The sequence below is a fragment of the Canis lupus genome, chromosome 25 (assembly GCF_003254725.2).
Source record: "Canis lupus dingo isolate Sandy chromosome 25, ASM325472v2, whole genome shotgun sequence".
NCBI classification, from domain to species: domain Eukaryota; kingdom Metazoa; phylum Chordata; class Mammalia; order Carnivora; family Canidae; genus Canis; species Canis lupus.
This window is the reverse complement of record NC_064267.1, coordinates 10,365,375-10,379,559: the sequence shown is the minus strand read 5'-3', so window position 1 is coordinate 10,379,559 and position 14,185 is coordinate 10,365,375. Positions and strand designations below refer to the sequence as shown.

General features: G+C 45.9%; 1 protein-coding gene across 11 annotated transcripts in view; it reads left to right on the top strand.

Annotated features, from left to right (window-relative positions):
• The window catches only part of MTUS2 (microtubule associated scaffold protein 2), a 588,485-nt gene that overhangs the window by 557,720 nt on the left and 16,580 nt on the right, over positions 1 to 14,185 (top strand). For all 11 annotated transcript variants that reach the window (XM_035720080.2, XM_025462603.3, XM_025462600.3 and 8 more), the window contains one exon: positions 8,049 to 8,263. In XM_035720080.2, the coding sequence (XP_035575973.2) occupies positions 8,049 to 8,263 (215 nt within the window). The remainder of the gene's footprint in view (positions 1 to 8,048; positions 8,264 to 14,185) is intronic.

Genomic DNA, 14,185 nt, shown 5'->3' with positions numbered 1-14,185 from the left:
TCTCTAAAATTTTGCTATTTAAAATTTTGCTATTAAGAAGTTCTCATTTGCTTATTTCCATGACAGTGTGTCTTGTTCACACTGTGTCAAGGAGTGGGGGTGGCACATGGCAGGTGCTCAGTAAGTTCAGTTACTGTCTATTGACCATCAGCCCACGTATGGATAGGACCCTGTCCCACTGGTAGGGACATAGGTCAAGAGATGCACTGCAATTCAAAACAGTGAGTGCTCAAAGGGTCCAATGCCAGGGGCTTGCCTTACCTCGGAGATACTGCAACCCTGGCGCACAGTGGCAGCCCCTACCAGAGGGCCAGAGGGCAGGGAGAGGCATCGGCCAGGGCTCCAACACCTGCTCTCTTGGGCCTAGCCCACTCACATGGTGGCCTTGGCTCAGGTAGTTGCCCTTTCTCAGCACCCACCTGCTCCAGTCAAATGGAGGTCAGGCTCCTAACAGGCACCTGGCAGGGTCTCTGTGTTATAGTGGGTAACAGGACCCATCTAGGTGGGGCAAGATGTGCCAGGTGCTTGGCACCTGGGAGGCACTCCATAACTGCAAGCTGTGACTTTTATAGCGCAAGTGCCCACTCTGTCCCCAGGCCCTGGAGATGCTGCCCGGACCTGCAAAGATGACAGGAGACCCAGGACTCTCCCCCTGACTCCTGTCTCATTTCTGCTCAGTACCTGAACTTTTCATGTTCCATTTCCTTCCTCCTTTTATCTCTCCTTGACATTTTCATCAAATGGAAAGTCTTAAAGAGAAACTGAAGATAGGGCTGTGAAGGACAGTGTGGCCAGAACCCAGGCAGCATGTTTGCCACGACCCAGTTTGCCTCCCTAATGTTGCTGTGATCTGACAAGTGTAGACAAAGGCATTCTCCACCAGAGGGCACTTTTTCAGGCATTACAGCCCCCTCTAGTGGGCACTGGTTTGTCACTGCCATCAAAAACAAGACAAAACAAAACTTCACAGCATAAAGACGCTCATAATTTTTAACCCTATGTAATTCCACCCCTGAGGATTTATCCTAATGAAAAAGCAAAATAATATGAGTAATACGGACCAAATTTCCAGCACTGCGGGTGTATAAATTCTGGTATATCAACATGAGCATCCAAGGTAGCCATGAAAACGTTAATAAGCATCAAGACATGGAAAATTCCTAATAGAATATTAAGAATTCACACCGCTGAAACAGCTATGAAAGGGATTGTGCAATTGAGAATTTCATCTTTTTTGTGTAGTGAGCTTATGGGTAATTTTTAATATTTTTCCTTGAAGGTTATTGTCTGTTTAACTACCCACCCCCCTACCTCCCAAAGAAACAACTTAATCCTCTATGTAACTGTGGGATCTCCCTCCATCTGTATGTAAGGATGGTGGCTACGTTAGTTTCCTAGGGCTGCAGTTACCAAGCACTGAGGACGGTGGGGTGAGTGAGGGTGGGGTGGGGGGTGGCTCAAATAACAAAAATCCATTTTCTCACAGTTCTGGAGGCTGGAAGGTATTAGCAGAGTTGGTTTCTTCTGAGGCCCCTCTCCTCTGGACTTTTACACGTGGGCACCTTCTCCCTGTCACATCATCTGAAGTGCTAAAGCACTCCCTATGATGCAAAAGGCAATATAATATTATTTTGTCATGAGCTACAGAGCTAGTGCTGTAATTACCCATCTTTGCTACCTCTTTGGCAAACCAATACGAAGTTGTAATTATCCAAAAGACATTTGAGGGCAATTGTTTAAGGAAAATTGATCTTACTCACTGAATTCTCCCCCTCTCCACTGATTTGTGAACTGTGGTTAAAACGGTTCCTGTTTTACAAAGGGTGCCATGGTAGTTTTACTCTGCCAGTGTCCCAAGGATCACTACATCTTCATAAGCCATCACACTCATAAGCTGATAGATTATTATCCTTGTATTATGTATATCTGAGGATGTGCTAAATGCAGCTTTAATAATATTATATAGTATTATAGTGTATATGTACACACACACCACTGTATATGTTCTTAGATACGTACACACATACGTTCAGTTATTCAAAACTGCACAACAGATTCTGATCCTGCTTTTGCTTTTTGAATTTGTGCTTATGCATTACAAATGTTATATATTCTTGTTTGATTTTCTTTCAGTCAAAATCTTGTTATTTTTGAAATTATTTTCTCAGCTTCCTAGGTTCTAAGGATTTATTACTATGGTGTTTGCCTCTTGTTATAAAGTACCAAATGCTTTCACACGAATAGAAATAAAGAATGAATGAAAGGAAGACTGCAGATGTATAAGGCTACTGTATTAGCCTGTGTTAATCTCTGTCTGCAAAATGCCCAAATAGATACATTTTTGAAGATTTACCAGGAGAAAGAGGATATTTACTTCTTACCAACTCTGTTATTGGAGTTGCGCTCTTTGGGGCCCCAGCTTCTCTTCCTATCTAATATCTTCTGCAGGCACAGGGCTTACGGTGTACAGGCATGCAAAGAATGTAAGTGTCACCTTGCTTGTACCTAATAGCAACTGGAAATTTGGGGATTGGAGCTGTATGTGAAAAACAATTATTACTGTGCCACTTTATAGACAGCAAAACTGAGTCCTTCACAGCTCATGATTTATTTAAGATAATGGTGCAGTTTAGGGACAGCTGTGGGATGAAACCAATTGTGTCTGAGCCCCCCAGATAGATCACCAGGCCCACGAATCATCCTGCCACTAAAATAAAGTGAAAAGATAGCCTTGTTAATTCTGACGGGGATACCATAATCTTTTCAAACCCTCCTCCAATTATCCTCCTTAATTATAATAGTAATTGTTTAATGTACTTTTAAACTTTTAAAATATGCAAACAATTAATAGGTTTTTTAAATTAAATGCATACTGTTACAGGTATTCATTGGGCAGTGAGTCCTGTAATTAAGCACACAACCTCCTGAGGGGCAAGAAGTGGAAATACAGATACATTTTCATGACAAGCAGGATTACACCATCACACTGTGTCTGCATCGAGCCTTTTTTTGTTTACTGATATGTTACAGGTATCATTCCACGATGGCACGAAAAGGTTTTCCTTATTTTTTACTGGTTACCTATACTGCAATGTATATAGGACTTGTCCTGTAAGTATATTGGATTTATCATTTATTTAGCTAGCCGACACTACTTTTTCAAGGTAAATCATGCTGTAGTAGTCGCCTGAGATCCACTTTGTGTGCTTGTGAAATTGTTGGCTCAAAGACATGCATCATGTCATTTTTTTGTCCATTGTAACTGAGTTGTTTCCATTCGTTTCTTTACCTTTTTACCTGTTTCATTCCATCTACATGCTCTGTAGAGTCAACTTACTTCCTTGATTTTCTGGAACTAACGACACTGATAAGACTATATAATAAATAAAAATCTCCCCATACAAAATAGCATGTATCAAAACTTAAATACATGATTAGCATGCTTTATTCTTTTCATTTGAGCTTTTTATACTCCATCTACCTCTAGGCAAGAGGAAGTAAGAATGGTTACACCCTGTCATATTTCACGTATATCCGTGTGTGTGTGTGCGTGTAAGACAGCGTAGTGTGGGCTTTGCATTTCTGTTTTATTTTACTAGCATATATCCTCATCATTGTTATACAGAGTTTTCAAATCAGAGTATGACCTTTCCTTCTAAAAAAAAAACACCTACATTTATCCTCTGAGGCCTTTTTCCTGTAATGTTTTTTTTTTAAGTTTCCTTTTTTTGTCAAAATTTTATTGAGATAGAATTCACATACCTTACAGTTCATCATTTAAAATTTCAATTCAGTGGTTTTTAATATATCCAGAGCTGTGCAACTGTCACCACAATCAATTTAGAACATTTTCCTCACCCCCCCTAAAAAAAACCCATGCTCTTTTGCTGTTGCCCTAAATGCTCCCATCCTTCTCATGTCAGTGTTGAAAGATATTCTTGCCTTCCAAAGCAGCTTATCTATCATAGTCCAGTGAATGGTCCATCGGATGCCACTTTCCTCATACCTTTCCTGTGTAATCAGACTATTTGATCTCTATCAGCCTTATAGATGAAAATCTGTTTCTTACTTCGGTGTGCATGTTACTTAATCATGAATGGTGCTGACCATTACGATTTTTTGGCCCTTTGTGTCGCCTGCCTGTGCACTGCTTTATAGACCCACTTTAAAGAAAAGTAAATATATTGTCACTGCTTTGACCCCATCCACTGGGGCAAAGACCACTATCAAGTTAGCCTGCCCAAATTTCAGAAACAAAAACATCCTCCGAAGAGGCCTCAAGCACCCAGTAACCCAGCTGGGGCTCATTACCTGCATATCCCCATCAGCTAGTTGTGCCCAAGTTGTTTCTGTAGGATGACTCCTGTCCTTCTCCCTGTGGGTAAAATCATTGCTCTTCTATTTTGCCTCAATTTTTTAAAAAGATTCATTCATGTATTTATTTTAGAGAGAGAGTGCACAAGGCAAAGGAAGGGCAGAGGGAGAGAAACTCAAGCAGACTCTGGGCTGAGCACAGAGCATGATGAGCATGATGAGCATGATGTGGGGCTCAATCTCACAACTCTGAGATCATGACCTTGGCTAAATCAAGAGCCGGTTGCTGAACCAACTGAGCCACCCAGGCCCCCTCTGTTTGCCCCGCTTTGTCTCAATCCTTCAACCACTATTTTTTAAATGGACATTCCATGGTCTCTGTTCTGTGCTATTAAAATCCAGTCACACCAGGGGGCACATGGGTGGCTCAGCCACTTCTACCTTTGGCTCAGGTCATGATCCCTGGGTGCTGGGATCGAGCCCCTGCATCAGGCTTCCTGCTGAGTGAGGAGTCTGCTTCTCCTTCTCCCTCTGCCCCTCCCCTCCACTTGTGCTCTTTCTTTCTCAAATAAATAAATAAAATCTTTTAAAAATTAAATGTAATCCAGTCACCCCAGGATAAACCTGTCTTTATAAATACACCTCTTACCTGGCTTATGGATCCTAATAGCTTTCCTCACCAGCTAAATCCCCTGGTAAAACCCCTAATAACTTTCCCTGGCTGCAGAGTCTTTGGGAAAAGCCAGAGCTATGCTAAAGCCAGTGAGCCAGAACTTCTGGGAGCAAGCGTTTCCCCACTGCTGCTACCAGGCCTAAGCCCCTTTGGCCATTAGGTACCATCAGGTCTTTTTTATAGGAACTCTGGCCTCCAGTGACCAGAGGTAAGAGAGGACTCAATCTTTTCCACTACAACCTCACTACCAGGCACCAGAAAGCTTCAGACTGAGTGCTAGCAAGCAAGCAAAAGCCATCTTCCTACCTGTGGTGGTCAGCCCAGTCCACCCCCAGCAATCTGTCCCTTAGGTAAACCTCACCTGAAAGATTTACTCACAGCAGATGTGACAATATTTAAGGGTATACCTGGCACATCGGACACCCTAGATGGACCATTTGTAGTACTGCCTCCTCTGTACCAAGAAATCACTTCCCATATAACCTTGAGATAATCAGTAATAAGCATTATTTTCCTGACTCACTACATAAACAATTTAAAAAGAAATTTCATTTTTATTCATTAATATTCAAATGAGAGTGCAGTGCCGCTTCTGTGATATTTCTGCAAACACGCGTGACCTGAATCTAGTAACGAGAAATCACCAGACAAACCAGATTGAGAGACATTGTACAAAATAACTGGCCCTTCATCTTTAAAAGTGTCAATGTCCAAAAGTCAAGAATAGACCATGGACTGTCCCAGGCTGAGGGAGAGTAAGGAGACTATAGAGCTAAATGCAACTCGTGATTCAGAACGGGGCCCTTCTTCTAGAAAGGATATTACTGGAACAGTTGGTGAGATTTAAATGGGTCTGAGCATTGGGTGGCACTATTGGATCAGTGTTGATGTCCTGATTTTAATATTGTGGTTATGTAGGAGAATGTCCTTGTTTGTAGGAAATATACACTAAGGAATTCAGGGTTAGTGGGACAACAGGTCAACGTCTTATTCTCAAATGGTTCAGGAGGAAAATGTCATTCGTACAGTAATTTGTACTGTGCTTCCAAGTTTTACCTGTGATTTTTTTTTAAAATACAAAAATTATGTGTTAAAACCTCAACAGTAATTGTAGCAATTGCCTAGAACTTAGGCCAACAAAAGACTTTTTGGAGGAGGATTATTTTTCACTAACATTTTTCAGAGTTGCTAGTACAAGGTAACAGTAAAAAGCAGAAGGCTTTAGAAGTTTGTTGCTTTTAAAAACAATAATAATAAATTCTCTAAGACGGTACATCCTCTTATTGCCCGCACCTGGAGAGGACAGCGCCCACCGTCCCACCAGGTGCACACCCTGATTACCTGGGCAGATCCTGCAAACAGCTTCCCCAGATTGGGCATCAGAATCCTCCATCAGATAGTGGGGACACGGGAAAGTTAAAGCCCTGGAACAGGAAGGCCACTGGGGTCGCTATGAGGCTGCTGGGCTGGCCGGATTCTTACACACTCCTCACGCCTGTGTGGTATCCAGCCAGTCCACCACTCATTTTACCAGGGGAAAGATGTTCTTAAACATTCTGATGCTAATTACAGAACTTTTTTTTACAGCTGAATGTGACAAAGAAGCCCCCAAATTAGCTGCCTGTTTCAGGTGGGACTTCTGGTTACAGGGTGTTTCAGATGCCATCTAACTTACCTTGGGTGTGTATTTCTGATCATGGCCAACCCTCTGCTAAGGTGTGGATCTCACTTAATCAGCACTTGTACCTGCTCACTCAAGTATAAAGCACATGACAACGTGTCCCCGGCTTGTAGCGCAGAGCGGAGGGCGCAGTGGCACCCAGTCTTTGTGGAATGGACAAGGTGTGTGGGTGCCCCTTTCTGCATGTGTGCTGGGTATACGCAATCCCCTTGACCTAGACATAGTCCGTTGTCAAGGTGTTCTTCTCCTTCTTATGGCAGTTTGCCGTGGAGGCAGCGATCTTTAAAATGGAAGCATCACTCCCACCTGCAGCCCAAGGGAGGCATAAATGCTAAGTGGAGCAGCAGCGGGGGCAGCAGGCTGTGCCATGGCCTCCATCCCCTGCCGGGGCCACAGGAAACACACCAGTGCTGTGAAGGTGGCACACCTGTGGCAAAGGGGGATTGAGTGGTCAGCCCTTCTGGTGGACAAGAATGGTTGTTAGTGAAGTTCCATCACCCCTGCACTTTCTCTGAGATAGTTCATCCGGCATTTCAGCCCCGAGGGAACAACCTTCAGTGTCCTTGCCCTCCCTCCCCCACGCCCATCCCCACCCCTTCCCATCCTGTCTCCAGCCTCCAGGTACGCCCAGGTCCCAAACCTTGACGGGCATAGGAGTCACTGTGGAACTTTCTTCTTCTTCTTCTTCTTCTTCTTCTTCTTCTTCTTCTTCTTCTTCTTCTTCTTCTTCTTCTTCTTCTTCTTCTTCTTTTTTAAGATTTCATTTATTTTAGAGAGAGAGCACATAGGAGCAGAGGGAGCATTAGGGAGCGGGGAAGGGAGAAGCTGACTCCCTGCTGATCCCAGGATGCTGGGACCATGACCTGAGCCAAAGGCAGGCACTTAACTGACTGAGCCATCCGGGTGCCCATCACTGTGGACTTGTGAAAAGTACATCCTGAGTTCCTGCCCCAGGGCCTCTAACCCATTCAAGGTGTCCCTAAGATCATGCATGTTTAACAAATGCGCAATATTTTGATGGCTGTGGCCTGTGGACTCTGAGAAACCCTGTCCTGGTATGGGAACACAGGGCTTGCGGTCGGAAAGCCCATATTTGCCTTCATAGCTTTCTCCATGCACCGAAGGACCTTGGGCAAGTCACGGGCGCTCCCTGGGGCTCAGGTTCGACCTCGACACCCAGGGTCTGTTGTAAGGATCAAATGCTGTAGAAAGCAAAGTGCTTTGCAAACTGCGAAGCTCCGCAGAAGTAAGAATAAGAGAATCTTGCCCTGGTTATCACATTAACCTCGGTGAACTACCGGTGGGAATTAAAGACACTCGGGTTCAAAGCTTTCAGTGCCTCAACTTTTACAGAGATGTTATTCTCCCCCTCCCCTCCAGCCTTCAATACGGCCAAGTGTGAGAAACTACAAAAGGAGAAGGAGGACGTGGAGAGGCGGTTTGAGGAGGAGGTGCGGAAGCTGGCCTGGCAGCAGCAGGTGGAGCTCCAGGACCTGGAGGAGAGGCTGCAGCTGCAGTTTGAGGCCGAGATAGTGCGCCTGCAGGAGGAGCATCACGCCCAGCTGCTGCGGATCAGGTGTCAGCACCAGGAGCAGGTCAGTCTCCGGCTCTGGGCTCTGTGTCTGCTGTTGGGACACACAGGTGCAAGGTGGAGGGGAGCCGGCGCTGCTTTAGCAAGAAGCCCCGCTGCGTAGGTGAGCTTCTGTAAAGTTCACTCTCCGACCTCATTTCTTCCTGCTGTCCCCTCTCTTCGTCCCCCCCACCCCCCAGCCACCCTGGCCTCCCTCTCACTTCTTCCCAGGCACGCTGCCACCTGGGGACTTTTGCATTTGCTGTGCCTCTGCCTGGAATGCTCTCCCTCTAGACATCCCATGGCTCCTTCTTTCCCTCTAATCCAGACTTTTCTCCAAAGTCACTTTCTCAGTGAAGCCTTTCTTTATCTAAAATTACACGCCCCCCACCACATACACTCATCCTGTCCCCTCCCTGCTCTAGTCACTTATCACTGTTGAACAAACTACAAATTCTACTCGGGTCCCCTGTTGATCATCTGCAAACCCCACAAGGGCAGTGATGCTAATAAGCAAACGCTCCTAGCACTTGTGATGCACCGGGGACTGCTCTTAACTCTCTACATATACTAACTCGTCTAATCTTCTCAACAGCCCTACGAGGTGAGTATCGTTATTGCCCCCATCTTACGGGTAAGAAAACCAAGACCCAGAGGTTAAATAACCTGCCAGGACTCACAGAGCTGGGCATGGAAAAACCAGGGTGGAACCCGGTCTGGCTCGAGTCTGTGCTGCCCGGCACGAAGTTAGAACGGTCTGCCAGGTCTGAGTGTCTGGTTCCTGACCGTGCCTGCTCTCGGCATGCATCTGCTGAAGGAGGAAGCAATTTCACTGGTTCACCTCCGCCCAGCAGCCTTAGTAGAGGGCAGTGCACCCTGGCATGACTGGAGACGTTCCCCGGCCCTGCTGCCCCCAAGCCGGCTGCCCCTCCTGTCCTGTGCACGGAGACAGCCGGCCAGCTGCGCTGCCGCTGCTGTGAGAGCTAGCTTTGCTCCTGTCTCTGCTCCTCTTTGGAAGCCCCTAAGGCTCTGATGCCCTAATGCCCACCTTCTAACAGGTATGTTATTTCACGTTCTCCACTTGTGACAGCCCTAAAATAAACTGGCATTTGGGAAGAGCGCTCTTAAACTCTCAGGCGCGGGCCCAGTGGCCCTTCATTATCATGAGTTTTTGAGCTACTCTCCTCAGACTGCTTCCAGAGAAATGTCCTGGATGGCAGTCCCCAGAGGTTTGGGAACACAGGAGGCACAAGAGTCATTTCAGAGCAATAATAAGTACTATTGTTGTCGTTTACAATCTCCCATTTGACAGCACTTTATTCAGTTTCTTGGGGCAGCGTTCTCCTTTTCTAGAGGCCTACAGAAACCAGACACACCTGCCTGCTTGAGGTACTTTAGACCTCGAGACCAGGAAACAGAATAGCTGGCAGCTAGAGTTACCTGCTGCTACTAAGATTAGAAACTGAGCCCCAGCATCTCGCCTCCTAAGCTTGCAGAGCAGAGCTCCCACGAGTAGGCACTTGCGCTTGCTGCAAGGGCGTGCAGGGACTAGTTTGTTCTGTGCCTTTGTATCCCTGGGCCGTTCATTCCCAGTCTTTCACAGAATGTGTTTCCCCCCCCATATTCACTAACAGATTTCTGGTCTGAAGTTCTGAGTTGATTGAGATGCCAAGAAGCAGGGAGTTGGTCACCAGCAGGAGAAGGTACTTTAAGGGAGCCCTCTGAGCAAAGGCTCATGTCAGGGTTCAGTGTATGGAAACCTGAGAGCTGAAGCCACAGCAGAGTGGAGCCCATCTACTAGTGGAGCACAACCTGGGGTCTCACTGAGCTTTGCTGGTGCAGGCACATGTGCTGAGAGATGTGCTCTCACCTGGACTCTGAGCAGGGACACAGCCTTGTAGAAATTTTATACTGGGAGGGATTGGAAAGAAAGAAGGCCCTGACCTTTCCACTTGAGACTAAGTTAAATAAACCACTCATGTATATTTAAGAAGTGCTCTGTCTTAGGAAGGCTCTGAATTCTGTTCTTCTCAATCCTTCATAATAGCTAGTGATTCATTTATTCATTCATCTATGTGAAGAATATTTAACAAATGCCACTGCACACAAGGCATTATGGCAGGCTTCTGGGAGAGATACCAATATATATAATGTGTGGACTTGCTTGTGTCCTTGCCTCGGGTTAGAGATCAGGGTAAATTCTGAGACAAGTACCCAAGAAACTGTAATACTGGGTGAGAAGTATAGAGAACATGTTTAGGAATTTAGATTACTTCCAGCTATAAGGAAAAGGGAAAGCTTTATGATGAAAATAGCTTCTGAAGACTTTTTGTGTGGGTAAGCCTTACCTATGGAAACCCATTGGTTTGGGGAGGTGGTGATTCAAATCTATGAATTGTTTGGGTCCCCAATTCTGCTGCTATCCTGACCCTCCTCTTCTCCAGCAGAGAGCATGCAGGCAGAGGGGAAGAAGATGAAATGCACATCAGTCCAGTATTCCAATTTCCAGACAGAATAAATGCCCATTGGTTTAGTGCAGGAGACGACTCAAATGCATGACCGCCAGGGAGATTTGGATGGTCTGTGGTGTCTGTTACTCATGCGGGGTAATCTCCACACTCAGTGGGTCTTTATTACCAGGGACAATTGCACTTGGCAATGCTAACTCCACAGATAGCAGCATTTCTGTGCTCCTGGAGCCTTAAAAATCAAGTTAACCAGTCTGGCTTATCTTCATGCCCCATGGCTGGCAATGGAGAGGTGGCAACAGTTTTGATGTGCAAGATTTGGGGGGCAGGAAGGGGTACTTTACTCAACTTGGGAACTCCTTGCTAAGGCAGGCTGACCTGTGAGTTCACTGCAGGATCTCCCGGAGGACAAATCTAGCCATACGCTCATGTGGAGGGGAAAACACCTCTCTCTGCCTACACATGGGAATCACTTGGGAGAACTTCTGACAAAGCACCCCTCCTAGTCTTTACCCCCACATGAATTAAATCAGAGTTGCTGATTGGGGGCCTGGCACCAGTGGTCTGTACTGGTTCCCCAGGACCCGGTACTGCAGGTGTCATGGATGGCCAGGGCCCTGTCCTGCAGTCTGTGGTTAGGGGCATGAGCCAGGGGGCATGGTCTTGCCCCTTGGCTTTCTCTCAGTGACCTCTAAGATACGGTAGGACTTTTATTTGAGAAATATGACTAAAAAGGTGTTTCGTTAAAATCAGCTCTCATTCTATGGCTAGCTGCACATTCCCAGAAGCCAGATTCCCAGAGATTCCCTTTCTTGAAGCACACAAGACAGATTTGCACTGTAAACACACATGCTTTTCCCTGTTAGCCCCAAGCCTGGTCCCTTCTCTGTCCAGCTTGCAGCCCTCCCTTCTGGGCTGCCTTGGCTGTTCCCCAAGGAAAGCTAGCCACACAGCCTCATATTCAATGGTCAGACTCCTGACCTTTGACCCAGGTGCTCCAAGATGCTTTGGCAGTTGGTCTTACTCCCTGACCTGGCCCTGAAGTCACTGGTTCCTAGATGCTTTGTGGATTCCGCTCAATAAAGTCTGAATGGAGCCCTTCTCGAGGAGCAGCCGTGTTGGTCCTTTGGAATTTCCACCAGCTTTGTCTCATATCCAGGACATACTTTCTACCCTTTCCTGAAGACATCATCCTTTTAGACCAGCTGGTAGTCTCAAAATCCCCACGCTTAATCAGAATGTACAGAGGCCACTTTGTCCATCATCTTGCATTAGGCCTCTTTGGTCCCACGTGGCAGGCATTCAGCCGCCAGCAGCAGAAACTCCACTCTCGCTAATCAAATAGAATGAGGTCCCCAGGAGCCCGCAGTCTTCCAGCACCAGAGCCCCCACACGCTGGGGGGAGGCGGTACAGGGAAGATGGGGCTTTCTGTGAACAGCTGCCACGTGCTGGGCTGTGGAGGGGACAGAGGCACACCCCGGGGACTCGATGAAGTTGGACTGGGGACTCTGGCACTGCTCACTGCCTGCTCGGAATCATCGCCCAGGGTATTGTACCAGGGAGGGAAGGGAAGGGGGGGGGGGGTCTCCTCCTTATCTAGAAAGGAACATTAAGAGAGCCCTGGAGAGAGTAAACATGGGCGGGCTCCCTCTGTCTTATCAGATCTGAATACAGTGTCTGGAGTGGTGGTAAATGGGAGTTTAATTTGGTTTGGGTTTAATGAGTGAAACGAGACAATACAAAGCTCAGGCTTTTTCGTTCTAAAGGTCAGCTTTCTCTAAGTGAATTGCCAAAGCCTCAGACAACTGCATTTTGCAAATGGCTAAATGAGGGAGGCCCCACTACTGTATTTCTTACCCATCGGAGAGTGGTTTTTCCAAGGCTTTGCTCTGCTGTAATTCAGCACAGCTGTACAGCAAGCAGCCATGGGAGTGGAGCCTGCCACAGGGAATAGCTGCCTCTGCTTGACCAGGACTAGTCCATGAGTTGATAGACTCCTCTGTGGCACAGCCCACAGCTCCCTCTGCCTGGAGGAGGGACAAGAGTGGGCCAACAGTGATTTAAGGGGGCTCTACCCAGGCTTCTCAAAGGAAAAGAAGGATGCTTCACCCAGCATAAGTCTGCTGTGGCCTAATATAGTTTAGTGCCTTTTGCCTCTGTTTGCGTGATCTGTGCATAAAATGACCTTGTGTTTTTCCTAGCTCAACTTATCTGAATCCCCTCACATGCCTTCTGAAGGTGGAGAGCCCTTACTGGCTGCTTCGGAGTGTGAGCCCATGCTCCAGAAGGAAGCCAGGAGCCATGGAAAGTGTTGCGGGGATTAATACCATGACAAGAAAGAGGATGCCAAGAGTGGACAGACCCAACAATGTATTCTTTAAAAACCACAAAGGTGTATAGAAATTACTGAAATTACTGAAGAGTAAGGATTATTGTACCCAAATTTGGATTCATTGGCTCTTATTGCTTGTCTTCAAAACATACTGGGCATTCCACTCTTGGCATATGGCCTTTCAGAGTGAGGGACTTAGTATTTCATTCATAAAAGCACCTCTGAGAGACTGTAACAGATAAATCGTGCCTGTACATCGCCCTTAACATATTGGAGGCAGCATTTTATCACTACCAAGTCAAAAACCCACCTTCCATCAAACCAGAAGGGCATATATTTAGCCACAAACATAATGTAGCATTGCCAACCACCTCCAGGAACATGCAGGACTCTTCTGGAACCTAGCCCTTCCATTCATCTCTCTTTCCTGAAACCACTCATGGCAATTTATGTCAGAACCCAATAAATTAGAATCATACCGAGGACTGATGAAAGATTTTTCTTTATTAAACTGAACTGGGTAACATAACTCCAAATAATGTGTGGGCACTTGTTTCTACACCGTGCTGTGGGCTCAAATGACATCAGTAATAAAGCAGAAAGAAAATATATTTCCATTTTTTTAAAGTCAGTGATTTATTTTTCCAAGAGACTAACAGGCTCTGGACGAAGATGCCATAAAAACCTCATATGAACAGGAATTGGACAATTAAATACTGTGGTAATCAGCCTTTCTGCTGAGTGCATTCATAGCTCTGAGCCTTAAATAAAATACTGTTTAATCAAGAATGCCCAGTAAATAAAAGTGAATCATTGCATACCATGTCCATTTGCATATTATCATGCAGCTTTCCTACCACTGTGGAGCTCATTGTTGGTTTTGCCAGTGATATTTCTTTTTTTAGTGTATGAAGTTCTCATTTTCCATAAGACAGACAGATTCTCCTATGCAATTATAGTATCCAGGATGGGAATCCATCCCATTTTAAAATAAAAATACTCTGATGCATCCACTTTACAAGTGGGCTTCCTCTCTTGTGGAGAACCATTCCTCCCCTCGAATCAAAAGTCAGCCTGTGAATTATCCTCAGAAAAGGGAGGGACTCTAGTAAGAGACAGCTGAATATTACCTGCTAGAAGCAAAAT